At 47.6% G+C, this 26570-nt stretch overlaps 4 protein-coding genes across 4 annotated transcripts; all 4 read right to left on the bottom strand.

The window, feature by feature from the left end:
- Positions 1-71: 71 nt before the first annotated feature.
- On the bottom strand, positions 72-4177 carry ambp (alpha-1-microglobulin/bikunin precursor). The gene is made up of 9 exons (XM_067250211.1): positions 4035-4177; positions 3034-3176; positions 2481-2557; positions 1652-1768; positions 1300-1401; positions 1069-1206; positions 630-797; positions 363-536; positions 72-226 (listed from the first exon to the last, which is right to left on the bottom strand). The coding sequence occupies exons 1-9, from the start codon at positions 4146-4148 to the stop codon at positions 198-200; spliced, it is 1062 nt and encodes a 353-aa protein (XP_067106312.1). The 5' UTR covers positions 4149-4177; the 3' UTR covers positions 72-197.
- A 430-nt stretch (positions 4178-4607) lies between these two features.
- On the bottom strand, positions 4608-10251 carry LOC136956338 (protein AMBP-like). The gene is made up of 7 exons (XM_067250243.1): positions 10141-10251; positions 9411-9553; positions 8529-8605; positions 8188-8307; positions 5139-5306; positions 4872-5045; positions 4608-4693 (listed from the first exon to the last, which is right to left on the bottom strand). The coding sequence occupies exons 1-7, from the start codon at positions 10249-10251 to the stop codon at positions 4665-4667; spliced, it is 822 nt and encodes a 273-aa protein (XP_067106344.1). The 3' UTR covers positions 4608-4664.
- An 804-nt stretch (positions 10252-11055) lies between these two features.
- On the bottom strand, positions 11056-13424 carry ptgdsa (prostaglandin D2 synthase a). Its single transcript, XM_067250964.1, has 7 exons — positions 13318-13424; positions 12731-12870; positions 12259-12335; positions 11893-12003; positions 11683-11784; positions 11472-11554; positions 11056-11321 (listed from the first exon to the last, which is right to left on the bottom strand). The coding sequence occupies exons 1-6, from the start codon at positions 13411-13413 to the stop codon at positions 11526-11528; spliced, it is 555 nt and encodes a 184-aa protein (XP_067107065.1). The 5' UTR covers positions 13414-13424; the 3' UTR covers positions 11056-11321; positions 11472-11525.
- A 2248-nt stretch (positions 13425-15672) lies between these two features.
- slc27a4 (solute carrier family 27 member 4) lies at positions 15673-26529 on the bottom strand. The gene is made up of 13 exons (XM_067250447.1): positions 26250-26529; positions 24085-24245; positions 22431-22825; positions 21434-21592; positions 21155-21224; positions 20827-20918; positions 20532-20641; positions 20177-20386; positions 19947-20073; positions 19545-19682; positions 19235-19399; positions 18945-19091; positions 15673-18473 (listed from the first exon to the last, which is right to left on the bottom strand). The coding sequence occupies exons 2-13, from the start codon at positions 24243-24245 to the stop codon at positions 18316-18318; spliced, it is 1932 nt and encodes a 643-aa protein (XP_067106548.1). The 5' UTR covers positions 26250-26529; the 3' UTR covers positions 15673-18315.
- Positions 26530-26570: the final 41 nt, after the last annotated feature.

The raw sequence follows: 26570 nt of genomic DNA, 5'->3' as shown, positions 1-26570 counted from the left end.
ATGACACACTAGAGTAAAGTACGAAACAGTAAGTCAGGACAGAGAGAGGACAAAGACTCAACACGGTCAGATCAGCTTTCTCTACTGTTTTATTGAGTTTCTGTGTTTTATTGAGTTTCTGTGTACTATGTTTAACTGTGACAAGCTGTGTAGGTCAGCTGTATATCTTGTATGTGTGTCTATCTTTGTAGACTCCTTCAGTTGGCCCGCAGGAATTCTCCTTCTCCTGTACAGTATGAACACAAATTAAACAACACTTAATCTTTCCAGTAGGAACAGTTTATTTCCTCTGTGTCTCTATTTGTTTGTGTGTATCTCTATGCGTGTGTTAAGCTGTGTGTGTGTGTGTGTGTAACTCTCACCGTCCTTCACCACCCCACAGTATTCCTCACACTCAGCCTTGCTGTAGAACTTGTTGCTGTTCCCCTGGCAGTATCCCTGCTTGTAGGGGAGGCAGAGGCCTCTGGAGGAGTCAAAGGCCCAGACAGGGGGCTGGGCGGAGCAGGGGCTGGCAGCCATGGGCAGCCTGCAAGATGCTGGGGGGGCGGTTAGACAGAATTAAAGTGAGGCATGTAGCAGGTAGTCCGGTAGGCAGGCAGAATGTCATACATGGAGACAGACAGACAGACCCTCAGTGCGGCAGCTCTGTAGACATTCTCTCTCGGACAGGAAGTTGTTCTGGTTGCCAGCGCAGCCTCCATAGCTGAAGGACTGGCAGCTCATGGAAGTGGAGTTATAGAAGTAGCGCAGCAGGATCCCAAAGCACGGCCCGCCATCCGGCTGCAGCATACAGGCCTCTGAAAGGGTCAGATTCACATTGAGAGTCAGAGAGAGAGAATCAGGTGGAGAGTTCGATGGAGAATCAGGGGTTGAGTCAGAGAAAGGCAGATAACTCAAAGAGAGAGCTGGAGAGAGAGTCAAGCGAATCAGAGCATGTTAGAGAGAGTCAGATGAAGAGAGAGTCAGATGGAGAGCCAGATGGACAGGTAGAGAGAGAGTCAGATGGAGAGTCAGATGGAGAGTCAGATTCAGATGCTAGAGTGATAGAGTGCGTGTGTGGCCCCTCACCCGTGCTCCTGAAGAAGGACGTGTCATCCCCAGAGCCGCCCTCCTCGGCAGCGAGCACAGGTAAGACAACATTCCTCCTCTTCCTGTTCACTGACCCTACTGGTACAGCTGCTGTTGGTTCTACTGGTGTACATTCTCCTGGTTTACCCACAGGAAAACGACACAGAATTAAAAAAGTGACTTTGACTCTTTGTCCGAGGGTGTGTGTGTGTGTGAGAGAGAGAAATGTACCTTTGTCCTTTTTGATGATGACCATTGCAGTATCCAGGCCCAGGGTTCCCGTGATCCTGTGGAACTCTGCCATTGCATTCTCATCTGCCGTCATAGTTCGGCCTACAGGGGGCAGTGTTTCACTTCAGAACAGGACATTCACAGCTCTGCGTCAATCCAGCCCTTCATACCTTCCATCTCTCCTCTGGGCTACCTTTGCTGGATGGGTGAAAGCATGGGCACTTCTGCACCTCTGTCTGTACAACTGTACTGGTGTCAGATCAGTGATTTCTCTTTTGTTCAAAGGATGAAAGGAGAAACTCTCCAGTTTGTGTTGTGTCATATGGGAAACGGTTGACACCAAGCGACTCACAGTAGAGTTTTACGGAGGTGATTCTGTTTTGGTCTGCCTTCTCCTTGGACGTGACGACGATGGCATACTGGTCATAGTCAGTGTGAAGCACGTAGGCGTCAACGTCAACTCCCCACTCTGAGGAGAGGAGGGGAGGAGGGGAGGGGAAAGGAGGAGATGGGAGGAGGGGAAGAGGAGGGGAGGGGAGGAGGGGAAGAGGAGGGAAGGGGAGGGGAGGGGAGGGGAGGGGAGGGGAGGGGAGGGGAGGGGAGGGGAGGGAGGGAGGGAGGGAGGGAAGGAGAGGAGAGGAGAGGAGAGGAGAGGAGAGGAGAGGAGAGGAGGGGAGGGAGGGAGGGAGGGAGGGAGGGAGGGAGGGAGGGAGGGAGGGAGGGAAGGAAGGAAGGAAGGAAGGAAGGAGAGGAGAGGAGAGGAGAGGAGAGGAGAGGAGGGGAGGGGAGAGGAGAGGAGGGGAGGGAGGGAGGGAGGGAGGGAGGGAGCGAGGGAGGGAGGGAGGGAGGGAGGGAGGGAGGGAGGGAGGGAGGGAGGGAGGGAGGGAGGGAGGGAAGGAAGGAAGGAAGGAAGGAAGGAAGGAAGGAGAGGAGAGGAGAGGAGAGGAGAGGAGGGGAGGGGAGGAGGGGAGAAGGGGAGGGGAGAGGAGAGGAGGGGAAGGGAAGGGAAGGGAGGGGGGGAGGAGGGGAGGGGAGGGGAGGAGGGGAGAGGTGGGGAAAGCCACAGAGGAAGCAAAGAGGAGAAGAGACCAACTTGTTGTTCATTTTTGTATTTACTGTGAAAAAGAAAGAGGAGAGACACGAGAGATAAAGTAGAGGAAGACAAGAGGAAGGGGACTCACTGGCGATGTGGTAGTTGAATCTTCCAGGTGTGTCACTTAGCTCATACTCCCCTGATGTCTGCTTGCATTCCTCATGTCTGAACACACGTAAACACAGGTTTCCTTGAATCCACTGAGTGTTATTAAGGCGTGTGAATGTATGCATCTTTGTCATTGCCTAGAGAACAGTATTATGCAGATCTGCAGAAATATGTGTGTATCTATGTGTGTTTCTATGATTGTGAATACGTGTCTGAATTGACGTTGAAGTGCGTGTTCATGTGTGTATGTTGGCATCCCCGGAGAGTTGAAGCCACCCCGGTGTTTTCAGTAACAGAGACTTGAAACCGTTTCCCTTCTCCCCACTGATCTCACGCCGGCTGCGACTCGTCCGCTAGTCAGCTGACCCCTCCACAAAAGCTGCTGTCTGAAGGCGTCACCTTTTGTCAAATCAAAAACACGGCAGTGCCGTTCCCTTCCTGCCTTGGAGTCTGCTGCGTTGTATGTCACGACCCCGTGACTCTCACCGCCTGTGTTGTTTGCTTGTGAGTGTGTGTGCACCTGAGCGTGTTACCTGTATGATGTCCGTGTCGTTTTGACCTTGCCCGGGGCGTCGGCCTTCTCCAGCTCCAGGCTGCCGACGGCCATCTCCCCCGTTCTATGTTTCATCCAGGGGCAGTTGGTTGCTGTGGCAACATCATGCCATTTCCCCATGAACTAGAAGGAGGGGGGAACACAATTAACTTGTGATAGAGATGGGGGGGGGGGGTGAATGGTTTGGAACCAAGCTCCCTCCCCCAACTCCTCAGCTTGAGGCAAAGGCTCAGATGGAGCTTGGTGGTATTGCATCATTTCTTCATTAGTCATTTCTTCTATTAACTCAAAATATCCAGAACTATGTTTCCAACCAATTTCTGTTTTCAAACCTGGCTCAAAGTAATCACTTTTTCATAGATTCATTTTAGCTGCAGACAAATTCATTTGAAATCAATCAGATATGGGGACTATCTCTAACTAGCGCCCCATTTGTTTGCTCCCGTCAAAGATTACATTGATCAATTATTAAGCCAGGAGCTCGGCAAAACACTCTTTCTTTGCCATGGAAACTAACAGGGCGCCATCTTGAAACATCTTGAACTCTTGTTTTTTTACTCAATCATAGGTCTATGTGTGGGACAGAGGAGAGAGGGAGGGAAAGGAGGGGAGGGGAGGGAGAACACAGGGGTGGCAAGACATAAAAAGATGTCATGAAATAAGACAGAAAGAGAAAAATAGACTGAGAAACAGAACAAGAGAGCATTCAGGCACAGATGAATAATATAGTGTACAGATCCAACATAGTCCAACATTTGCTTTATGTCTCAATGTTTCTAAACAACAACAACAAAGAGAACCTAGACTTGGAGTTCAGCTCATTAACATACTGTTAAGAGACTGAACAAAGACAGAGGTAGGAAGGGGGTTGGAAGAGTGGAAGCAAGGTGGAAAGAGAGAATGAAAGAATCCAAGGGACACAGATAAATGAGGCGAAAAGGAGAATAAGGAAATGGAGAGCGAGGGGACCTCGGGGCGTACCCTATCCAGGTCGAAGTTCTCCTGAGTGGTGTAGAGAGGATTGGAGGATAGGGGGACTCCCTGGAGGAACCCCACCAGACCCAGCAAGACCACGAACACTGCTCCCTGATGCATCCTGTCTGTCTGTTTGGCAGTCGACTTAATGTCCGTCTTCATCTCTGGGGGAGAACAGGCCTCTCCCTCACACACACACACATACATACACAAACACACAGTCTAATGCAATCTCTGGGCACACGCACACACATCTGTGAGATGTTTCAAAGTTCACCGTATCTTTTGTTTATCTTGTCTGTTTGTTTCCCTCTGGTCAGTTCAAACAGATGAGCCCATCAACAGTGCATGCCCATCAAGGGAATGCACTGACACACAGACACACACACACAGACCCACAGAATAAACACACACAACAACCCCCTCCCCACACACACACACAGACACAGACATACACACACACGCAGACTACAGTAAAGTACTAAACCGTTAAGTTGGAACAAAGCTTCACAAACAACACAACACAATCAAATCAGCTTTCTCTACTGTTTTATTGAGTTGATGTGTATGATTGTGTGACAAAGCTGGGTAGGTCAGCTGTATGTCTTGTATGTGTGTCTATCTTTGTAGACTCCTTCAGTCGGCCCGCAGGAATTCTCCTTCTCCTGTACAGTACGAACACACAAATAACAATTAATATTTCCAGTATGAACACAGTTTCTTCCCTCTGTGCATGCACATGATTTTAGTTTGTTTGTGTCAAGTGTGTGTGCTGTGTCTCTATTTGTTTGTGTGTATCTCTATGCGTGTGTTAAGCTGTGTGTGTGTGTGTGTAACTCTCACCGTCCTTCACCACCCCACAGTATTCCTCACACTCAGCCTTGCTGTAGAACTTGTTGCTGTTCCCCTGGCAGTATCCCTGCTTGTAGGGGAGGCAGAGGCCTCTGGAGGAGTCAAAGGCCCAGACAGGGGGCTGGGCGGAGCAGGGGCTGGCAGCCATGGGCAGCCTGCAAGATGCTGGGGGGGCGGTTAGACAGAATTAAAGTGAGGCATGTAGCAGGTAGTCCGGTAGGCAGGCAGAATGTCATACATGGAGACAGACAGACAGACCCTCAGTGCGGCAGCTCTGTAGACATTCTCTCTCGGACAGGAAGTTGTTCTGGTTGCCAGCGCAGCCTCCATAGCTGAAGGACTGGCAGCTCATGGAAGTGGAGTTATAGAAGTAGCGCAGCAGGATCCCAAAGCACGGCCCGCCATCCGGCTGCAGCATACAGGCCTCTGAAAGGGTCAGATTCACATTGAGATTCATATAGAGAGAGTCATAAAGAAAGTCATAGAGTCAAATGAAGAGTCAGGTGGAGAGTCAAATGATTCATAGTAATTCTCAGTTAGAGAATCAGATAGTGTGGTTGGTGATATTGCATCTCACCTGTGCTCCTGAAGAAGGACTTGTCAGGTATGACCATGTGTCTCCTGTTCCTCTTGACTGGTTTATCTTCTGCTGGCTTTTCTGGTTTATCTTCTGCTGGTTTAGTTGGTTTCTCTTTTGACGACTTTCCTGGTTTATCTTCTGCTGGTTTAGTTGGTTTCTCTTTTGACGACTTTCCTGGTTTATCTTCTGCTGGTTTAGTTGGTTTCTCTTTTGACGACTTTCCTGGTTTATCTTCTGATGGCTTTTCTGGTTTATATTCTGCTGGTTTAGTTGGTTTCTCTTTTGACGACTTTCCTGGTTTATCTTCTGCTGGTTTAGTTGGTTTCTCTTTTGACGACTTTCCTGGTTTATCTTCTGCTGGTTTAGTTGGTTTATCTTCTGCTGGCTTTTCTGGTTTATATTCTGCTGGTTTAGGTGGTTTCTCTTTTGACGACTTTCCTGGTTTATCTTCTGCTGGTTTAGTTGGTTTCTCTTTTGACGACTTTCCTGGTTTATCTTCTGATGGCTTTTCTGGTTTATATTCTGCTGGTTTAGTTGGTTTCTCTTTTGACGACTTTCCTGGTTTATCTTCTGCTGGTTTAGTTGGTTTCTCTTTTGACGACTTTCCTGGTTTATCTTCTGCTGGTTTAGTTGGTTTATCTTCTGCTGGCTTTTCTGGTTTATCTTCTGCTGGTTTAGTTGGTTTCTCTTTTGACGACTTTCCTGGTTTATCTTCTGCTGGTTTAGTTGGTTTCTCTTTTGACGACTTTCCTGGTTTATCTTCTGCTGGTTTAGTTGGTTTCTCTTTTGACGACTTTCCTGGTTTATCTTCTGATGGCTTTTCTGGTTTATATTCTGCTGGTTTAGTTGGTTTCTCTTTTGACGACTTTCCTGGTTTATCTTCTGCTGGTTTAGTTGGTTTCTCTTTTGACGACTTTCCTGGTTTATCTTCTGCTGGTTTAGTTGGTTTATCTTCTGCTGGCTTTTCTGGTTTATATTCTGCTGGTTTAGGTGGTTTCTCTTTTGACGACTTTCCTGGTTTATCTTCTGCTGGTTTAGTTGGTTTCTCTTTTGACGACTTTCCTGGTTTATCTTCTGATGGCTTTTCTGGTTTATATTCTGCTGGTTTAGTTGGTTTCTCTTTTGACGACTTTCCTGGTTTATCTTCTGCTGGTTTAGTTGGTTTCTCTTTTGACGACTTTCCTGGTTTATCTTCTGCTGGTTTAGTTGGTTTATCTTCTGCTGGCTTTTCTGGTTTATATTCTGCTGGTTTAGGTGGTTTATCTTCTGCTGGTTTAGTTGGTTTCTCTTTTGATGACTTTCCTGGTTTATCTTCTGCTGGTTTAGTTGGTTTCTCTTTTGACGACTTTCCTGGTTTATCTTCTGATGGCTTTTCTGGTTTATATTCTGCTGGTTCAGTTGGTTTCTCTTTTGACGACTTTCCTGGTTTATCTTCTGCTGGTTTAGTTGGTTTCTCTTTTGACGACTTTCCTGGTTTATCTTCTGATGTCTTTTCTGGTTTATCTTCTGCTGGTTTAGTTGGTTTCTCTTTTGACGACTTTCCTGGTTTATCTTCTGCTGGTTTAGTTGGTTTATCTTCTGCTGGCTTTTCTGGTTTATATTCTGCTGGTTTAGGTGGTTTCTCTTTTGACGACTTTCCTGGTTTATCTTCTGCTGGTTTAGTTGGTTTCTCTTTTGACGACTTTCCTGGTTTATCTTCTGATGGCTTTTCTGGTTTATATTCTGCTGGTTTAGTTGGTTTCTCTTTTGACGACTTTCCTGGTTTATCTTCTGCTGGTTTAGTTGGTTTCTCTTTTGACGACTTTCCTGGTTTATCTTCTGCTGGTTTAGTTGGTTTATCTTCTGCTGGCTTTTCTGGTTTATATTCTGCTGGTTTAGGTGGTTTATCTTCTGCTGGTTTAGTTGGTTTCTCTTTTGATGACTTTCCTGGTTTATCTTCTGCTGGTTTAGTTGGTTTCTCTTTTGACGACTTTCCTGGTTTATCTTCTGATGGCTTTTCTGGTTTATATTCTGCTGGTTCAGTTGGTTTCTCTTTTGACGACTTTCCTGGTTTATCTTCTGCTGGTTTAGTTGGTTTCTCTTTTGACGACTTTCCTGGTTTATCTTCTGATGTCTTTTCTGGTTTATCTTCTGCTGGTTTAGTTGGTTTCTCTTTTGACGACTTTCCTGGTTTATCTTCTGCTGGTTTAGTTGGTTTCTCTTTTGACGACTTTCCTGGTTTATCTTCTGATGATTTTCCTGGTTGACACTTTCCTAGTTTGCAGATGTAAAAACAAAACACTCAATTCAAATATAACCCAATACTATTCTTCTGTGGGAGTGTGTGTGTTTGTGTGTGTGAAAAGGCCGTACCCTTGTCCTTTTTGATAATGACCATTTCAACATCCATGTGTAGCTCTCTCAGGAACCTATAAAACTCCTCAGTCAAAGTTTGGGCAAACTGCATGGTTCGACCTGAGGAAGGCAGTGTTTTATGTAAGTCCAACACTATCACAGTTCTGCGTCAATCCATCACTTTTCTTTTATCTCTTTTTAACTTATAATCTGATCCAAGACACTGAATGGATGAACCTCTTTACCTCTGTCTATACAACTGTACTGATGTCCGATCAGTGATTTCTCTGTTGTGCAAAGGATGGCAGAGAAGACTCTTTGTGTATTGAAACTCTCTAGTCAGTGTTTGTGATATGCTGTTGTGTTATATGTTGTTGACGCTAACAGACTCACTGTAGAGTTTCATAGTGGTGACTCTTTTGCCTGTGGCCCTCTCGGTGGATGTGTGGAGGACGATGGCATACTTGTCATAGTCGGTGTGAAGCAAGTGGACTTCCACATCAGCTCCCCACTCTGAGGAGAGGAGGGGTAGGGTAAGGAGAGGAGGATAGAGGGTAGAGGAGAAGGAGGACAGAGGAGGAGTGGGTAGGTGAGTCAAACATGCAAAGATGATCTTATTTGCCATAAGAAATAAAGAAAAGAAAAAGGAGAGAAATTAAAAAGGGGAAAGGAGAGAGACAAAGTCGAGTAGTCGACTTTATTTAAGTAAAGAAGACAAGAGGAAGGGGACTCACTGGGTACATGGTAGGTGAATCTTCCAGGTGTGTTGCTCAGCTCATACTCCCCTGATGTCTGCTTGCATGTCCCTTGTCTGAACACACACATTTTATCAAAGCATTTTTTGGGGTCTGGATAGTGTGTGTATGCGTTGGTCTGAGTATTTGTGTAGAGAACAATATTATCTTCCTGTATTTGAATAGCCATGTCTGTGTACCTATTTTATGTTCATTTGAGTTGTGCTATCACCAGAGCACAGACACTGGAAAGGCCTTGTCAGCACCATGGACAGCACCACAGGCATGACAGAGGTCAGGCGATCCATAATAAATCCATAGTTGGGTTTCAAGACAGGATTTGGGGGTATGTACAACGCAGTGAGTGAGAGACGGACGGCAGCTAGTTCATCTAACAAAACTTGTTGACCTAGTTAATCTACGGAAGAGACAACAGAGCTGAACCAAGGCAAACGACAGAGGAACCCAGAGGACCCTGGACTGAGGAATCCCCTTAGTTCAAGTTTTGGAATGACCACTGCTCAAACTGACTTGATAATGCAGAACACTGCAAATAAATGCTTAAAATACTATTTCAGAAGTTTGAATGTCTGTGTCTTTAGCATCCATTTACTTGCGATGTTGTGCTATTACGTGTATTTTTACTGCATAAGTATACTCAGTCGACGTTTTCCACCTGTCTGCATCATCAATCGTGTCTGGAGGAGGAGTAGCGTCACTGAATTGATCCACCCAAAGTTTCTTTTACAGGGAGTTTATCCTTGACTTCCTTGAGGCTTTAGGTTCAAGGCCAATCAATGGGCATCTGTGAAGCCCTTGTTGACATTGCTTGTAAATAGATACATGTATGTGTTTGTGCTGGCGGGGGTGTGAGCATGTCACCTCCATATCGTCCGTGTGGTGCTGACCTTGCCGGGCCTGTCAGGCCTCCTCAGCTCCAGGCTGCTTATGGCCACCTCCCCTGTCACTTGTTTAATCAAGGGGCAGTCGCTCGCTACGGCAACGTCATACCACTTCCCCATGAACTGGGGGAGGGACAGAGAGAAGGGAGGGAATAATGGGGGAAAGAGAGGAGTAGAGGTGGAGGGGTAGAATATTGGGGAAGGCAGGAGGGGGTGAGAAAGAGAAGGGCAGGGAGGGGGGAGGGGAGTGAGGGGTGAAATAATGCAAACATGGCAATACAAGGTATGCACTTAAATATCAATGAGATGACCAGTGGTAAAAAGAAACGTAAAATTAAAGAGAGAGACGGGAAGAGAAAACTAGACAGAGAACAAGAATGACAGAGCATTCAGGTATGAGATGTAATACAGTGTACAGATTAAAACATAGACTACCCTTCACTTTCCAAAGCTGAACCACAACAACAGCAAAGAGTACCCAGACTTTTCCCAGCATGGACACCCACTCAGTATACATACAAGATGTTAGTCTGACAGACAGGATGAAGATAGGGTTATAAAAAATACAGGAAACAGAAAAGAAGAAACGGAGAGGAAAGCAAAGAAGAAAGAGAAATGAGAATTAAAGAGTTAGAGATACAGAGAATACAGAGAAAAGGTTAGGGTTAGGAGAATAAGGAAATAAAGAAGGAGGGGATCTCAGGGCATACCCTATCCAGGTCGAAGTTCTGATTGGTGTTGAGAGGTTTGCAGTCTAGGGGGACTCCCTGGTGGACCCCCACCAGACCCAGCAAGACCACGACCACTGCTCCCTGATGCATACTGTCTGTCTGTTCAGCAGTCGACTGACGTATCAATAAGAAAGCAAATGTGTAATGGTTCAAGTTCTCTTTTCTACAGATTGTATTTGTTTATCTCTCTCTGGTCATCGTAGACAGATGACCCAACAAAGGAGCCCTTAAGGGCAAGCACACTCTCTCACACACGTACATGCACACACACACACAAGTTTATTTTAGTATCCTATTGAGGACAGAAAATAAACTCCCATTCAAAATGGTGTTATCCCTGCCCCCCTGACCCTAACCCTCCCCTTAACCCGTCATGCAATTTCAACCCCAACATTAATTCCCCCCCTAAAAAAGCACTTGACATTATAGGGCCCAAGAAATTGTCCCTACAAGGTCACTGGTCCCTAAAAGAGTAGTTAAACAAGACCACACACACAAACACAGAATTGATCAGTGTGCTTTGACCTCAGTCTCAGATATAGATACGGGACACAAATGAATCAGTGTTTGCATGTGCTCTGTTCTGCTTGCAGTGTAACTGATCTGTGTTCTTTGACCTCTGATCTGTCCCATATAAAGATAGGGGTTACAAATACATTTACATACATTTAGTCATTTAGCAGGTGACTTTAACAAATGAAGCAGTGCTTGCATATACTCTGTTCTCTTTGTTCTGTTTCAACACACACACACACACACACACACACACACACACACACACACACACACACACACACACACACACACACACACACACACTCACACACACACACACACACACCTCCACCCTAATCCTACCACACTCATGCACACAGAGACCACATTGCACCACAGTGTGTTGTTTATTTAGATCCCCGACAACTGCCCCCACAAAGTGAACAACAGAGAAGGCTGGTTTAATGTGATCATCAGGGGCCAGAACAAAGAAAGTACAGCTTTACATGCTGTTAACATGGTTACGCTTTCTGGTGTTCTCCATGGTTGCCAGAGCTTTATACAGTAAAGCATGTGGAAGTGCTGCAGTCATGTGCAGTAAAGCATGTGGAAGTGTTGTGATCTATGCTGGAAGACAGGTAGCGAGGGTAGCAGAAGACGGGTTTCTGAACGTGGAGAAGAAGCAAAGAAACACGTTTACCTACAGTGATTGGTTTGGTAGGAAATGCGTCTGTTATGACTCGATATATGACTATTTCTGTTTGGGAAGGGTTCCCCTGGGTTTCATTGTGCTGGACATTTCAAATCAAACTCACCTGAAGTCAATTGTCCTCAGCTCAAGGGTTAACTTAGCAACCAGAGTTGCTCATCTAGTCCCCTGAGGGAGGGCAGTTCTCTTCTGGAAACAAAGAGACATCATGTACAACATGAACTATGAACTATTTGAAACATGGAATCAGTTTTGTATGATCACACAGTTGAGTTTCAAAAAGGAGGACGGGTTAGTTCTAGATGCTTCCTGCTCACCTGCAGGAGGCGGCGTCAGGATGGCCTCCTGTGGAAAGCCTCGAGACAACGAAAAGTCTTTAAACTTCTGGATCACTTCAGGCTTCACCCTCTGAGAGCGACCTGCAATATGACCACCGCAAGGTTTGACCAGGGGAATTGTCTTGGCTCGCTTTCTGCCATAGTCACCTGACTGTACTCTCTGGCCATCCACCCTTGCACCAGACTCACCATAGAGGGCCACCTGAGTGTACTCGCGCTCCATCTTCTTGTGTTTCAGGACCAGGGCGTACTCTGTGTAGTTGGTGTCCACCACAGTGATGTCCTTCACCTTGTTATGGCCTGGAGGAGAACAGGAAACAGGAATAACATTGATGAACAGAGAAAGGTCCCATTGAACGATGAAAGCTCATCTCTCACCTCCATCACTCTTGTCCCGTCCCTCTATCCCTCTCTCCCTCAATTCTATCCCTATTTCTCCGGCTGTCATCAGAGACTTGGGAGTGCACTTGATTCGTCTCACCGGGAGCAATGTGACATAAAGATCATCGCCGTTGTGCCAATGGCGACACATTTGAGCTGATGCGGCAGACTCACGTGTGCTGAAGTAGGTGAACCTGCCAGGCACGCTGCTCCTCTCATACGTGTACAGCATGCTGCGACACCCTGCAGGACTACACCCAAACCACATGGATTCGCATGAAAACGTCGCACAGGTCTTTTATTTCTTTCGAACCGTTGAATGTACATGCTCAAGCCTAAGGAGAACATCAACGACATTCACGGGGCCCTCCGACCATGATGATGCTGACCCGCTGGGTCGGAAGAAACGTTGCAGACGACAGGGAGGAGACTGAGATGGACGGAATGGAAGGACTGACTGTGTATTGAATGATACCGTCACCTGGTTCCTTTTCCCATTCTTCCACCTGACAGTCCTTCTGACCACTTTGTCTCATAGGTCCCTGTCTGTCCTTTCATCCTAGGGATCCCTGCCTCAAGAGATTTGCTACCTGCCACTCTCTTCTGGCTCACCTTTCAGACCCACAGTGCCAGTGTGTTGACTTACGTGACTTCCCACATGGTGAGGTTGACGTTACCATTGGCATAGGGGGTAAGGATCCCCATTCCAACCCTCAGCTTGTCTCTGTAGGGGGCGAAGCCCTGAGAGTCATAGGCCAGACCCACACGGTACCACTTTCCTGCAAACTGGACACACACACACACACACACACACACACTTAAACACAAACAAACACCCTCCATTGGCCAAGGGAAGTTGGAAAGCCTGCTGTGTCCTGCCCTGTCTTGCTGCCCTATCCCTGCTGTCTTACGACCTTCGACCCCTCGGAAGTTCATCCTGTTCCAAGGCAACCCCAACACACACATGTAAACAAAACGCCCCCTCCACAGCAGAACACAGTGTTCCATTACACTGAAGGGGAGGTGGCGGGGGAGGCTTGCAGGCAACCAATAGGAAGGGGAGAGCAGACAAAAAACTGACTATAGAAGCCCTCAATGAAAAGTGACAGTACCCCAGATCTGAGATCAGTGTTGTCAGAGGTCAGAATAAGCTAAGGTGCCACAGACAGCTGGGGCCTGATTCTGGATCAGTATGAAAACTCTGCTGTATGATGATAATAAATGGCGTCTCACCTTCCGCAGGTCAAAATCTCTCTTAGGCTGAACGTTGGCACACACACCCACCCAGCACAGCATTGCCGCGGCAACCGTCATCAAGGCCATTCTCATGGTAGCCAGGGAGAGTTCTACACAGAAAGATAGAGGGAAGGAGAGAGTGGAGGACAGTAGGTATTCTTGTCTGGGGGTAAACTTGACTGGGAAAAAAGGAGAGAGGGAGGGAGTCAGAAAGATCCGCCTATTACCTGTTAGCCAATCATCTCCCAGGAACAGTGAGAAGTTGTGGTGATTTGTTGATAAGAAAGAGATCAAGATTCCAACTGTAGGATCTTGTTTATTTGACATTTGTGCAGTGAGGCAGCGACTGACAACTGTTGCAAAACCGCTTAATTTTAATTCAAACATGGGGTGGAATGACCAGAAAAGCTGTTCTGCTATTATGTTAACATTGGTCTTTGGATTAGCTAAACATACCATACAACTGATATGGACCAATAAAAACAAGCCATGGGGTCCTCTTCAAAAGACAGGCATATCTACTGGCCAAGGAAACGACACATACATGACAAGTACAGTAAAGAAACATGTCCTTTTGTGAAGTTGTTTAAGTCTCCCCCCTTTGTAGTGGACCCTTGTGGTGATATTTGTAACCCTTAATTGATACAGTTAGGTCTAACGTCCCCCTTCTGGACAGAAGGGCAGTGCTAACCGCCCCTGCAGCCATGGTGATGAAAAGATAATGAAACAGCGCCGCTCTGTGGCTGAAGATGTGAGCCACACCCTGACACTCCTGCTGAAGTCTATTGTACTCTGTATCCACAAAGTCCATTACATGAGACTACATGAATCACTGCTGTGAACTCTAAGCTAAATTTTTCAGTCTATGTTTATAAAGTGTCATTACTTTATCAACAGTCTTTTCCCCTCCAGACTTCCTAACAAACAGGACGTTTTAATCAAAGAACAAACAGAGACAGCATGACAACCCCTACACTTTCATTACAAGAAGAAAATGAAAACGCCAACGTCAACAATTTAAATAGTTTTATTAATGTTGATTTGCCATTGCCACGTTTTATTCTTTTTTGTTTCTTCAAGAGCATGATTTGTACAGCTAAAGTCATCTGAAGAGGACATCAGTGTGTCTCACCCCACACCTCACACACCTCCCTCTAAACAACCCCCTCCGCCCACCATCCCACCCCTGACAAACAAACACACACACTATACCAGCTGCCTGCTGCCTGGAAGCAAAGAAACAAACACGGTCCCTCTTCTCAGCCATTGTTTGGAATAGTTCCTGAGTACCACAACAGAATAAAAAGACAAATAAAAAGTGCACTCTTTACATAGACCATAGACGGGGAGGGAGGGAGCCTCCATCTTGGCTAGATCCCATAATGTGACCCCATAATGTGACCCCATAATGTGACCCCATAATGTGACCCCATAATGTGACCCCATAATGTGACCCCATAATGTGACCCCATAATGTGTCTTTTGCAGATCTATACAGGCGTCAGGGGGAGGTCTGGAGGACGGTTCTCCCAGGGCACGTTCCTTTACTAAGCATTCACCTCCCTTCCCCTCTTCTTTGCGGTGGTCTCTGAACTTCAACGTCATTGGCTAGCGACTGACAACTGTTGCTAAACCACTTCATTTTAGTTCAATCAAGGGGATGGGTGGAATGACCAGAAAGCTGTTCTGATACTAACATTGGTCTTTGGATTAGCTAAAACATACCATACAACTGATATGGACCAATAAGAACAAGCCATGGGGTCCTCTTCAAAAGACAGACACATCTACTGGCCAATGAAACAACACATAAATGACAAGACAGGTACAGTAGAGTAGTTCCGTCTGCACGGTAAAGAAACATGTCCTTTTGTGAAGTTGTTTAAGTCTCCCCCCTTTGTAGTGGACCCTTGTGGTGATATTTGTAACCCTTAATTGATACAGTTAGGTCTAACGTCCCCCTTATGCCATGGTGATGAAAAGATAATGAAACAGCGCCGCTCTGTGGCTGAAGATGTGAGCCACACCCTGACACTCCTGCTGAAGTCTATTGTACTCTGCACCCACATACACAGTTTAGGAGTTTGTGCCAGCCCTAGCCCAGTGAAGCGAGGGACCAGATAGCAGCATTTAGACTGATTTAGTAAGGTGTAACGCCTATTCTGAGTAGCAATGAACTCTTGTTGGAACGTCTACCACGTCGATCCGGACTATCGACTTTGATGTCGTCACACAATCTTCTCAACTCGCCGGGCTGTGTGTGTGTGTGCATGATCAAGACCACAGCAGGTATCCAAACAGTGAGGGCCTCAGCCCAGCCCAGTGACAGATCCAGAGTAAAGCTAACCCCCCCCCCCCCACTGGCCTGGGGCTGTCATAGGTCTGGGTGTCAGGTGACACCTCTCAGGGCTCCATCATGTGCACGCACACACTGCTCTCATCTGCCCTCAAAACTAGGATCTCACGCAGTCAAAACAAACAACAGCAATATACGAGCCAAGCAAAAAAAATGGTCAAAACACAATCAAATAAAGAATAATTAATACTTCTTTTACAAAATAATAATTTTAAATACAAAAAGGTGAAGACAAACTCGAAAGGGAAAGGGAAGGCAGAGACAAATTGCTCAATCATGTGCCACCCAGTGGTCAGGTGCAGAAGTGCAGCCCACAGCTATAAGCATCAGAGTAGTGTTTCTGTCTCCCCCACCTCAGTCCCCAAAATAACACTTTAGTTTACATCATTGGTCACTCGCTTTTCAAACACTTTGTCTATACTAAGTACAGTAAAACAAAACAACCTGCACAAGCACTCTTCCTCTTCCAGTGTGCAAGGTGTCCATACAAGAGATGAGGGAGGAACCAAGGGTGGCTGTCAATCATTCCAAGACCCATCCCACCCCCACTAAGTTACATTTGTACATTATACTAAATAGAGAGCTGGAGCAAGGAAGTGTGTAGAGACGTCATCGTTCCGCGAGTTCCCGAAGCCTACTGCTTTAGGTGGGAATGGTGGGCGAAAATAGTCCTTGGGGAAAAAGAAACTCTACCAGCCCAATTCAAGATAGAGGGAAGGAGACAGGAGAGCAAAGGAGAGGATGCCAGTTCGAAAACAATTGGGAGCAAAGTCCCTGAAATGAAGTTCGGATGAAGACAGCCAACTCTCTGGTCTCTTCTCCCAACTATGCCTCCTGCTGTCCCTTCATCTATCCCTCCATCAGCCCACTCCATCTCAGTCTCAGCAGAAGGCTGCGGGGGGGGTCATAATAGTCGGCCTGTCAAGCTGAGAGCTTGTTTGACAGCTCAGTCTGGAGCTCCAAGCAGCCTGCAGTGACAAAGGGGTCACGTGATCCTGGAAAGTGCATGGAGGTCTGCTGGAGGGTGTGGTGTTACGACAGGATATGGACACTGGCCTAATACAGAGACTTCCTGTCATGGGAAGGGTGCAGGGACGGGGAGGGAGGGGGGCACCAAAACTTGAATAGAAGAGTGATAGGGAGGCGGGGCGCAAAACAGTGTGCTAACTAAGAGTATGTTGTCCAGTATTTGGATTATGGAGGCATGATACTGGAGTGTGTATAGGGTCCTAGTCAAGGCGCTAGAGAGGAGTGCGAGGGAACAGGGAGATCATTCAGGATGTAAGGGTGTGGTATAGGACAGGGCCTGTGAACCCACAGTAAGGCACAGAGCTCTGTTTGTGTTGATCATTCATGCTGCTGCTACGGAAAATAAATAAGAGAAATCAAAGGTATAAACAAAAACCAAAAAAATACTGTTCCCCTGTTCTTCTTCTTCCCTCCTCTCTCCTTCCTCCACCACGCTTCACGTGTACACACTACACAAGTACACACTACACAAGCACACACTTCACAACATGGGAAGGGGGGAAACCCAGTAGGCCTAACCTGCACAATCCTTAAAGACCCCAAGCACATTTATGACAACCCCAGGTTTGAAAAAGAGGGTGTCACAATGTCGTTCTTTGTGTTCCAACGGGTGTATATTTAACAGTACGTGAGATGGGGAGCGCCCCCTAGGGGGGCGGGGGGCTAAGCCAGGCAGAGTCATGGCAGCGTTAGCGCGATGCATCTGAACTGCAGCTGAAGGAAACGCAAAGTTCAAACATATCATCCATCATCATCATCATCATCATATTACACAGTCACGGCTATTCTAGAAATTGAAATGATACCTTTGGTGTGATGCAGATATAGAAAGCAGTTTTAGATCAGTTCATCTCAACTGATTATTGCACAGCAAACACTGGATGTCTATTGCACTTTTAACCTCCTTCAGATTAAACCACTAGGAGGCGCCCTCCCCATTACTTCCCAGACTGGAAGGAGACACCCCTCTCTACTGACCTCTACAGGTGTACCCTACCAAGACAAGGGCTCTCTGGACTAAAGTACGACACCAGCAACTGTGCAGGTTAGGCCTGGTTAGGCCCTCACTGTGAGATGGACAGGCAGACAGACAGACAGACGGACAGACGAACAGACGAACAGATGTTTTTCTAATTTCTACTGTGCATGATGTAATTCCCTTCATGTTCCCGGTAAGGTGCCGGTACGTTCTTTCTTCCTCCTCTTCCTCCTCTTCCTCCTCTTCTGTCCATCAGGTTTGCAGTTAGTTAAGTTTTTGCATTCGGAATGCCACGCCCATCTCAGTGCCTACCCCTTCCACCAGTGGCTGAGGGCTGGGTCAGGGGTCAATGAAGGGTCGCTGTCACAAGTCTCTGTGTGTGTGTGAGGGGGGGGGGGGGGGGCATGTGTTTGGTGTTAGGGGTGTCAGATGTCAGATGTCCTGGGTGAAGCCCATCTGCCTTTCTCTGTGGTTGCGGAGGTAACAAGGGGCGTGGGCAACAGAGGTCTGGGATGCTATGTGTGTGTGTGCGTGCGTGCATCTGTGTGTGAGAGAATAAAGCTGGTGTGTGTATGTATGTATGCATATGTGTGTGTGTGTGGGGAGGGTGGGGAGGGGGGTTCCTGTGGTCTCAGAGTTTCTGCTTCCCTGAGAGGATGCTACGGTGCAGCTCCTGATCCAGCGCCACGTAGCGCCCTCTGCTGGGATCCAGGAAGTACAGTCTGTCTGACACCAGGCTGGGGTCAAAGCCCTCCCGTCTCATGTCGGACTTCTGGAACTTGTAGGTGCCTAGAATGAGGGGGGGGGGGGGGGGGGGGCGCAGGGGGGAGGGTGAGAGGGAGATGGATAAAGTGTTACTTGAGAATGGAGTGCCTCTCACCTGTCTCACGTTCTATGTGAAACCTCTTAAATAATCTACTGTAACCTACACTCCCCTGACTGACCTGTCTCTCTCAAATAAGTCAGATGGGGGGGGGGGGGGGGGGGGGGGCAGATGGCTGATAGGTTAGGGAATCGGCTTATTAATCAGAAGGTTTCTGGCTTGATTCCCGGCTGTGCAAAATTACGTTGTGTCCTTGGGCAAGGCACTTCACCCTACTTGCCTCGGGGGGGGGGGGGGGGCCCTGTACTTACAGTAAGTCGCTCTGGATAAGAGTGTCTGCTAACTGTAAATGCAAGTCTCTGTCCAGCCTTGAATCTGTCTAATTGTCTCTCTAACCAGTGGATGATCACCCGGGGTATAATAGCCATGCCGCTCACCTGTCTTGTTGACCTCCGGCAGGAAACGCAGGAAGACGGGCCGAGCATAAGGGGGCAGGGTCTTCTCCAGGTCTCGCCCAAACTTCTCCAGGTCGGTGGTGTGCGTGGGGTCAGCGACGGCGGCCATGCCAGCCTTGCCCTCCGCTCCTGATGCAGCGGGAAACATCGGGATGACGTCAGTCCCAACCACATTGGCACCGTTGCTATTCCACAGCTACTCCCATACATTCATGGAGCCGGCATTCAAGTATACTACTTCTTCCATGAGAGTAGCCTGTATTTTCCTTTACCTGGAACCTCCACCCCGTAGACGACCACATCCTTCATGTCCAGCAGCCTGCTCAGGGTGCCCTCCACCTCGGTGGTGGAGACGTTCTCCCCCTTCCAGCGGAACGTGTCGCCTGTGCGGTCCTTGAAGTACATGTAGCCGCACTCGTCCATGATCAAGACATCGCCTGGAGATGGAGGACAGAGGACACCGCGAGAGGGAGAGGCGTGTGTGAGAGAGAGCGGGGACAGGAGAGGCGTGCTTGGAATAGAGAGACCGGGGTGACGGGGGAGAGAGACGCGCGTGCGGAGGACACGCTGGTGGTGTCTGACCTGAGAGATAGGCACTGTCTCCTTTTTTGAACACGCTGTTGGCGATCTTCTTGCTGGTCGCTGACTGGTTGACATAGCCGTCGAACCTTCTGAGAGGGTCGTTCTGGATTATTCGGCCCACCAGCTGACCTGGCTCACCTGGACAAGGAGGGATGGAGGGAGAGAGGGAGATGAGGAGAGAGGAAGGGTTGGATGGAAAGAAGGAGACAAGGAGAGAGAGAGGGAGGAAGGGAGGAATGAGGAGATGAAGAGTGAGAGAGATAAATAAGGATTATTAATACATTTGCAATCATGCAGACCTTTAATGAGGGCTGTATGACAGTAGCATGACGTGCATGCCATGGTGTGCATGCCTGTGTGTATATGTATATGTGTGCGTATATATATGTGTGTATGTGTTACCGGGTTGGCAGGGGATGCAGACTCCGTCAGGACCTCTGGTGAGCTCCATGGTCTCCTCATCCACCCTCACCAGTCTGATGGGGTAGACGTAGGGCAGGATCCTGCTGTTGAAGCCGCACGCGCCCGTCTGACGACACACCCCGCGTCAAAACCACTCGACTCAAAACGACTCAAAGCAACAGGGGAGGAGGCGCAAGGAGGGGCGCGAGGGGGCGTTCAGAGCGACTCACCTTGTTGTCGAAGTTCCCCAGGCTGCAGTTGCACTCGGTGGCGCCGTAGAACTCGGCGATCTGCGGCACGTTGAAGCGGTGGGTGAACTCCTCCCAGATGGACTGGCGCAGGCCGTTCCCCAGGGCCATGCGCACCCGGTGCTGACGCTCCGTGTCCCGCACCGGCTGGTTCAGCAGGTACCGGCAGATCTCCCCGATGTACTGGACGATCTGGAACCAGAACGAACGACACGGGTTGGGAGGGGAAAGTGAGTGAGGATAATATCACATGACTGACAGGCAAGACTGACACCTGGTGTGTCCATGGCATGTAATAGAGACAGCTCAGCCTATATAGTCGGCACGCCAAGCCTACCGTGCAGTTGTACTTGGCACAGTCATCCCAGAAGCGTGAAGCTGAGAACTTCTTCTTGATGACCACAGTCATCCCATGGATCAGGCACTGGCCCACTCCTACTATGTTACCTGGGGGGGGGGGGGGGGGGGGGTATGGAGGCGGTGTTAGTACGTCAGACACACACGCACTGCGATGGTGCTCAAGCGCAACACAGACACGCCATCCGACACACGCACAACAGAAAGAAAGAAATGTTCATCTTCGGATGTCCCCTCGCTGTGCGTGTCTCTATCGCACGCACGCGGACACACACCTGCAGAGTGGTAGAGGGGAAGGCAGTCATACAGCACATCGTCTGGGGTCATCTTGAAACCGTGGTAAACCAACGCTGCCATTCGATAGTACCTGAGAGACAGAACGACAGAGAGGGAAGGAGGAGAGAGAGGAGAGAGGGGTAGAGAGAGGAGAGGAGAGAGGGGGGAGAGAGAGGAGAGAGGAAGTTGGTTGTGTTCCCTCATTCATCCCCCAACTAGGGACTAGGAGCTGTATGCTAGGAGCTCAAAGCTACTGCTGGAAGCTATGTGAAAGGACAGAGGTTAAGGTTAGGGGTTAAGGGTTATGGGTTCAGAGCTGCTGCCTACCTGCTGTGTACCACAATGGCCGCCTTGGGCATCCCTGTGGTCCCAGATGTGTAGATGTAGAAGAGACGGTCTGTCAGCCACACACACACGCAGGGCAGACATGGGAGGGACAAGGAGAGACAAGAGAGACACCAGCAAGTCAGTAGGCACCGACACAGTAGAACAAGTTATTTCTAAATAACAGCAGGTCCACTAGGACACCGTTTATTCTTTAATCAGAAATGTAAACATGCAAGAGAAGTAGTGCTCCTATTGGCTGTCTGAGAGTGGCTGGCTGACCTGTGAAGCAACGCTGGGGCCGGCTGGGCAGGTGGGTGGGGGCGCAGTCCAGGAGGGGTTCTAGGCACTCGGTTCCCTCAGGAACTTTTTGGGGATCCCAGTCTCCGGAGCAGAACAGCTGGACTGTCTTCCCCATGGAGCTGTGGATCTCCGACATGGCTGAGAGAGGGGGATGAAGGGAAGGAGAGAGGATGGAGGGGGGAGGGAGGGTGGTGGATGGAGTGAGGAGATGGGGAGGTGGAGAGAGGGGGGTCATTAAAAGACAGAAATAGAGAGAACAAGAGACCGATGATTGAAGAGAGAGAGAGGCAGAGAAAAGGTGCGAGGAAGGCAGAGAAAGAATGTGAGGAAGATAAAGCGAGACAGAGAGGAGGAGGATAGGGAGGAGCAGACAGAGAGAAAGAAACAGCTACTGAGTACAACAGAGAGAGAGAGAAAGAGCCATGAATCTCCCAGAAGCCCCCACAAACAGACACACGGTGATGTAAACGCCTGCTGTTCTCGCTCAGTGAGGGGAATGTGCTGACTGGCCCTGGCGAGGCAGAGGGAGGGAGGGAGGTTTCCAATTACTTAAGACATAAAACTACTGGATAAATATAGGCTTGATACGGGTCTGCAGTGTCTGCCCCGAACCTAACAGAACGAAACCTTATATTTCAATGTTATAACTTACATGGGACTACTAAAAGGAAGATCTTTCCCCGTCCCTTTCCATCCATTGCAACCTTCTATTCTCTCTCCATCCTTAATTCCGTCTCTCTCATCTCTCCATCCCTCCAGCTTCCTGCCTCCCTGCATTCTCACAACTGATCCACATGATGGAACCATAGTTAATCCCCTTCCTCTATCCCCCCACCCCCCCTACATTTCCCTCTTTATCTCCATCCCTCATTTCTCACCCAATTAGAGATGATGACACAGAGCTTCCTATTCCTCTATCCTCATCACCCCTTCCCTCTCATAAATTACATCCCTCCATCCATCCCTCCATCCTCACCATCAGTCAGCTCGCTGCCAAACACCACTGCCTTGGCGTTGGAGATGGTCACACAGTGGACCAGGGCCTCCAGCCTCAGGTTGAAGTTGATGAGGGCGGCCTCCACTCCTATCTTGGCCATGCCCAGCCACAGGCCCACGTATTGGGACCGGTTCTCCATGAAAAGGGCCACCACATCTCCCTCCTGGAACCCTCTCTGGAGCAGCAGGTTGGCCACGCGGTTCGAGTACTCGTCCAGCTGATGGAAGCTCCACCTCTCGCCGGTGCCTTCAAAGATCAGAGCCGTCTTGTCGCCATGGCGACGTACCGTCTCAGCGAATATCTTGGGGATGGTGTTCTTCTCGCTCAGGTGCCTCCGTACATTCAACTTCACCTTCAGGAGAACACCTGCCGCACTGGAAAAGGAATGAGCAGGGACAAGGACCAATGAGAACACTGCTAAAGGGAGACATATTGTGCCAATGACCAATGACAGCATGCGCAGCAATACAGCCAATAGTAACAAATAACAAAAGCCAAACAGATCATGGTTGATCTGAATAAAAAAATATTGTGTTCAACTAGTTTTGGAATTATAAGTCAACTTGGAAATTATAATGAGTGAAACCAGTGAATGTAGATGACATGAGTCCCAAACCTGGATAAGTTTAGGTCTACAATTATGAACAAAACTCTTATCTCATCACTGCCTTTCTTTCCCAATTAGATTGCACACCAAGCCATAATGTATTTAAACAAATACATTAAGGATCATTATCAGAAGCCAGATGTAAAACATTGAGGTAAAAGGTCAGTAGTTTAAGCTTAGGGTGGGGGGATGAACAAAGTCTACTGTAGTCACAGATCATAAAGGTTTTACAGCTCATGTGTACAGAGGTGAAGCCTCCATATGCACACACTACAGTGCCTTTAAATGGACTGTCCACTAAAATACACTTTGGATCTAATATTCCCCTCACCTCCACCAGACAAGTTATTTAAAATCCACTCTCTAGTTGCTGATATGATTACAAAAGATATATATAGATCACGTTTCTTATTAAATCGTATTTAATGACTACTTATTGTGATTAACTATCCCTTTGGGCTGGGCCATATTGGTGGTTTCTGTAGGTCAGGTCAGGTAGGTTCTAACAGGTCAGGCAGGTATTAACAACTAGCATCTAATGTGCAGGTTACACCCGGTTCTGTGTGACTGATGAAGCTTTCATCCTTCCTACCTACCGTCCTTCCTTCCTGCCTTTACTTCACAGATTTCATATGACTGGATATGTACAAGTGCTGTATGGGAGCTTCATATTTTCACCAGCCTGGGCTTGTTAGATCAGGGATGAGCTCCACAAAGGAGCATGGGACATGATGAGTCAACAGGTGGGGTCTTCGCTCTTTGAACTTCATGGTCCTTAACAGTTACCATGGTGACAGTACATGTACAGACTCACCTGTCTCCTTGCCTTAAGTTTGGCTAACTAGAACATTCCTCACCTATTCTCCCTGGTAGCTACACACACACAAGCTAGTACCAGAATTACAGGAATATGTCGCTTTACCTGTCTCACCTAGCCTTACTCTGGAATGGTGGCATAGTTCTAGTGAAACACTGCATCTCTCTGGCCCCCTTCATACACACGCACACCCCGGCTGTGGTACTCACTGTAGGTCTCTGCCGATGGTCTTGGCGAAGATCTGCAGGAAGCTCCACCCCCCGGTGCCCAGGTAGAAGATGGCGATAGAGGGAAGCACCTGAAACCACGGTAACCCCGCCAGGAGACGAAGCACGAAGAGCAGGGCTGTAGTGCACGCCAGACGCATCATCTAATACAGGAAACACAACCACACACACACACATCAAAACATTAGCACTGTAACACAGATTTGTTCTAGGTAGGGTTAGGATTCACACACAACAAGAAGAAGGAAGAGGAGGGAAACATCACAACAACAATACCACACTGTCAACTAAATCAGCAGTGCTACTAACGTCAGTACACTGTTCTGGTCATACTGCACACTGGTAATTGGAGTGTTAAAGATAGCCCTGCACAACAACCAAGTAAAATATCTGAGATACAGTATACTAGGCATAACATCCAATGATACTAATATCACCACAGAGAGACACAAAGGTCAGGAGAAAGACTTGACTAATACTGGATTCTCATTGGCTAGATGGACGACAGAACTTTACTGTCACTGATCCAAAGTATACACATGGACTACATGTCGGAACACAACTTTGAAGACTCTATTATTGACACAAAGTGTCTGCTTGTACAATATGTACAAGTGACATGTGCCGTCAGTGATGTAGGCACAAACCCAGACAGACGTTAGTCATGCATGAACTATGACCTTTGACTGTCAGGGTGCTGATGCCAGCAAATACAATGGTACCTGTTTCTGCTATAGTTATCCCTCTCTTTAACCATCCATCCATAGTTCCCACCATCTCTCTCTCTCACTTTCCTTCATGATGCAACAACGAATATATAGTTCTTATCCCGACTGTAGGTTAATAAGCATACTTGGTACTCCCCTTCTGAAGATGCTATAAAGCAAAATATTTTCCTGAATCGAGAATGCTATTTGTTTGTTTTTCTACACTTCAGTCATTATAAAATGTGTTGTTTAAAACATTCTAAGAAATTAAAAATATTCTCTAAACTAAAACATCACTTAACTACGGTGCCTCGCTGTAGTTTATGTAGGCTTCGTCGGAACATCCTGTACGTTTAGGAAATTAGAGATCATTCCAAAAGGGTTTGTTTACGGATGGACGCAACCACCCAAAGCCACAACCCTTTAGGTTGCAAGAAAATCAGTCGCGGTTACTTGATATGGCAAGGAGAACTAGGCATTATTAATGAACTGGACGGCTGAACGGTAACATAGATAACCGTCGCTGTCGTCAATGTTCTGAAAGGAAATATGTAAAGTAATACAAAGATTAAGATGGATAGAACAGTCATCCTCGTCAGTTCGATTGCCCTGACTTCCATTCCGCATTTGCGCGTAGGCTACTCATTACTTCATGCCAACAAAAATAATAATGTAGCCTAGCCCACCTAACAAATTAATCCGAGTGGCTCTGGCCGGGCTATATGAGAAATTCATTTACATTCGTATCCACAAGATTGCCACGTTCACAGCTGTTTTTACATCACTGTTCAAAAAAAATCATATTGTATGGTAATCTATCAATGAATGGGGCCGTGCTCTACACGGGGGCATTTCAAGGCGCTTAGCAGCAGCAACACTGCGGTACTGGAGAGGCTGAAGACTGATGATGAGAATGTAGCCTACAAATAAGGAAATCTCGTCAATCCAATAAGAGCCAGCAATGCCGTTCATATAGAAAAGGCCTAATATTGGAACCTGGTTTGAACACCAATCTTATATTCACATTTTTCTCTGTCCGAGTAGCCAGATGCTATAAATTGAAGCTTCAGCTAAGTGTATGCGTAGCTAGTGGCGCGCATCGGTATAGCCTTTCCCTATTCGAGTGCTAGAGCTATTTCTGACTGCCAGTAACCCCCATCTCAATTGCTGGTCTTGATGATGCTCGCTGTTATTCGGTATCCGTCATCCGCACTCCTGGCGCGGACAGTGGCCTACGTAGGCTAGTTTTTGGAAACATAATTTAACAATAACCAAGCCCACTGTGCCCAAACGCACGCAACTATACATTTGGCAAGGTTGTCAAAGGACAGTTGGTAGAGCACGCGTCTGTTAGGACCAAGCTCCTAGATAACATGTATCCGGAAACAGACCGTCCTGGAGAAAAAGATGGCAAGTGCCGTAAATGTGTTAATCACATACCTTGCTTCACGTATCCACAATCAGTACAATGTGCGTATAAACACCACCCCGTTTTGTGCAATTCCGCCTTGATCGGCTTAGCAAAGCCTTCCACCGTTTGCCTGGCTCACCCTGTCGCTCGCTTGGCTTGTCAGACACACACCGGGGTTCTGTTCAGCTCTCTTCCACCAGCGATATTCTATCAAATTAGCGTTACGCCTCGGTTCGACTTTACCCCCATTTAAATCATCCGTCAGTTCTTATCACTGGAATCATTTTTTCTGTTTTATAGTAGCCATAATCTCGCTCACTACAGTAATTCAAATGACCTTATAATTTTCT

This window comes from Osmerus mordax, chromosome 14, assembly GCF_038355195.1.
Source record: "Osmerus mordax isolate fOsmMor3 chromosome 14, fOsmMor3.pri, whole genome shotgun sequence".
NCBI classification, from domain to species: Eukaryota; Metazoa; Chordata; class Actinopteri; order Osmeriformes; family Osmeridae; genus Osmerus; species Osmerus mordax.
Note: the sequence above shows the minus strand (reverse complement) of the source record. Positions and strands in the feature narration are given on the sequence as shown.

Coding starts and splice junctions, on each gene's coding strand:
- ambp (XM_067250211.1), bottom strand. CDS start 4,148: ATGCATCAGGGAGCAGTGTTCGTGGTCTTGCTGGGTCTGGTGGGGTTC. Junction 1,769..2,480: donor ATTCAACTACCACATCGCCA/GTGAGTCCCCTT, acceptor TCCTCTCCTCAG/AGTGGGGAGTTGACGTTGAC. Junction 1,402..1,651: donor CACCTCCGTAAAACTCTACT/GTGAGTCGCTTG, acceptor TGCCCCCTGTAG/GCCGAACTATGACGGCAGAT.
- slc27a4 (XM_067250447.1), bottom strand. CDS start 24,245: ATGATGCGTCTGGCGTGCACTACAGCCCTGCTCTTCGTGCTTCGTCTC. Junction 20,642..20,826: donor TCCCCTCTACCACTCTGCAG/GTGTGTGTCCGC, acceptor CCCCCCCCCCAG/GTAACATAGTAGGAGTGGGC. Junction 20,387..20,531: donor GTGCCAAGTACAACTGCACG/GTAGGCTTGGCG, acceptor TTCTGGTTCCAG/ATCGTCCAGTACATCGGGGA.
- LOC136956338 (XM_067250243.1), bottom strand. CDS start 10,251: ATGCATCAGGGAGCAGTGGTCGTGGTCTTGCTGGGTCTGGTGGGGGTC. Junction 8,606..9,410: donor ACCACACGGACGATATGGAG/GTGACATGCTCA, acceptor GTGTGTGTTCAG/ACAAGGGACATGCAAGCAGA. Junction 4,694..4,871: donor CTGTGGGGTGGTGAAGGACG/GTGAGAGTTACA, acceptor CGTACTGTACAG/GAGAAGGAGAATTCCTGCGG.
- ptgdsa (XM_067250964.1), bottom strand. CDS start 13,413: ATGAGAATGGCCTTGATGACGGTTGCCGCGGCAATGCTGTGCTGGGTG. Junction 12,871..13,317: donor GAGATTTTGACCTGCGGAAG/GTGAGACGCCAT, acceptor GTGTGTGTCCAG/TTTGCAGGAAAGTGGTACCG. Junction 12,004..12,258: donor GTTCACCTACTTCAGCACAC/GTGAGTCTGCCG, acceptor GTTCTCCTCCAG/GCCATAACAAGGTGAAGGAC.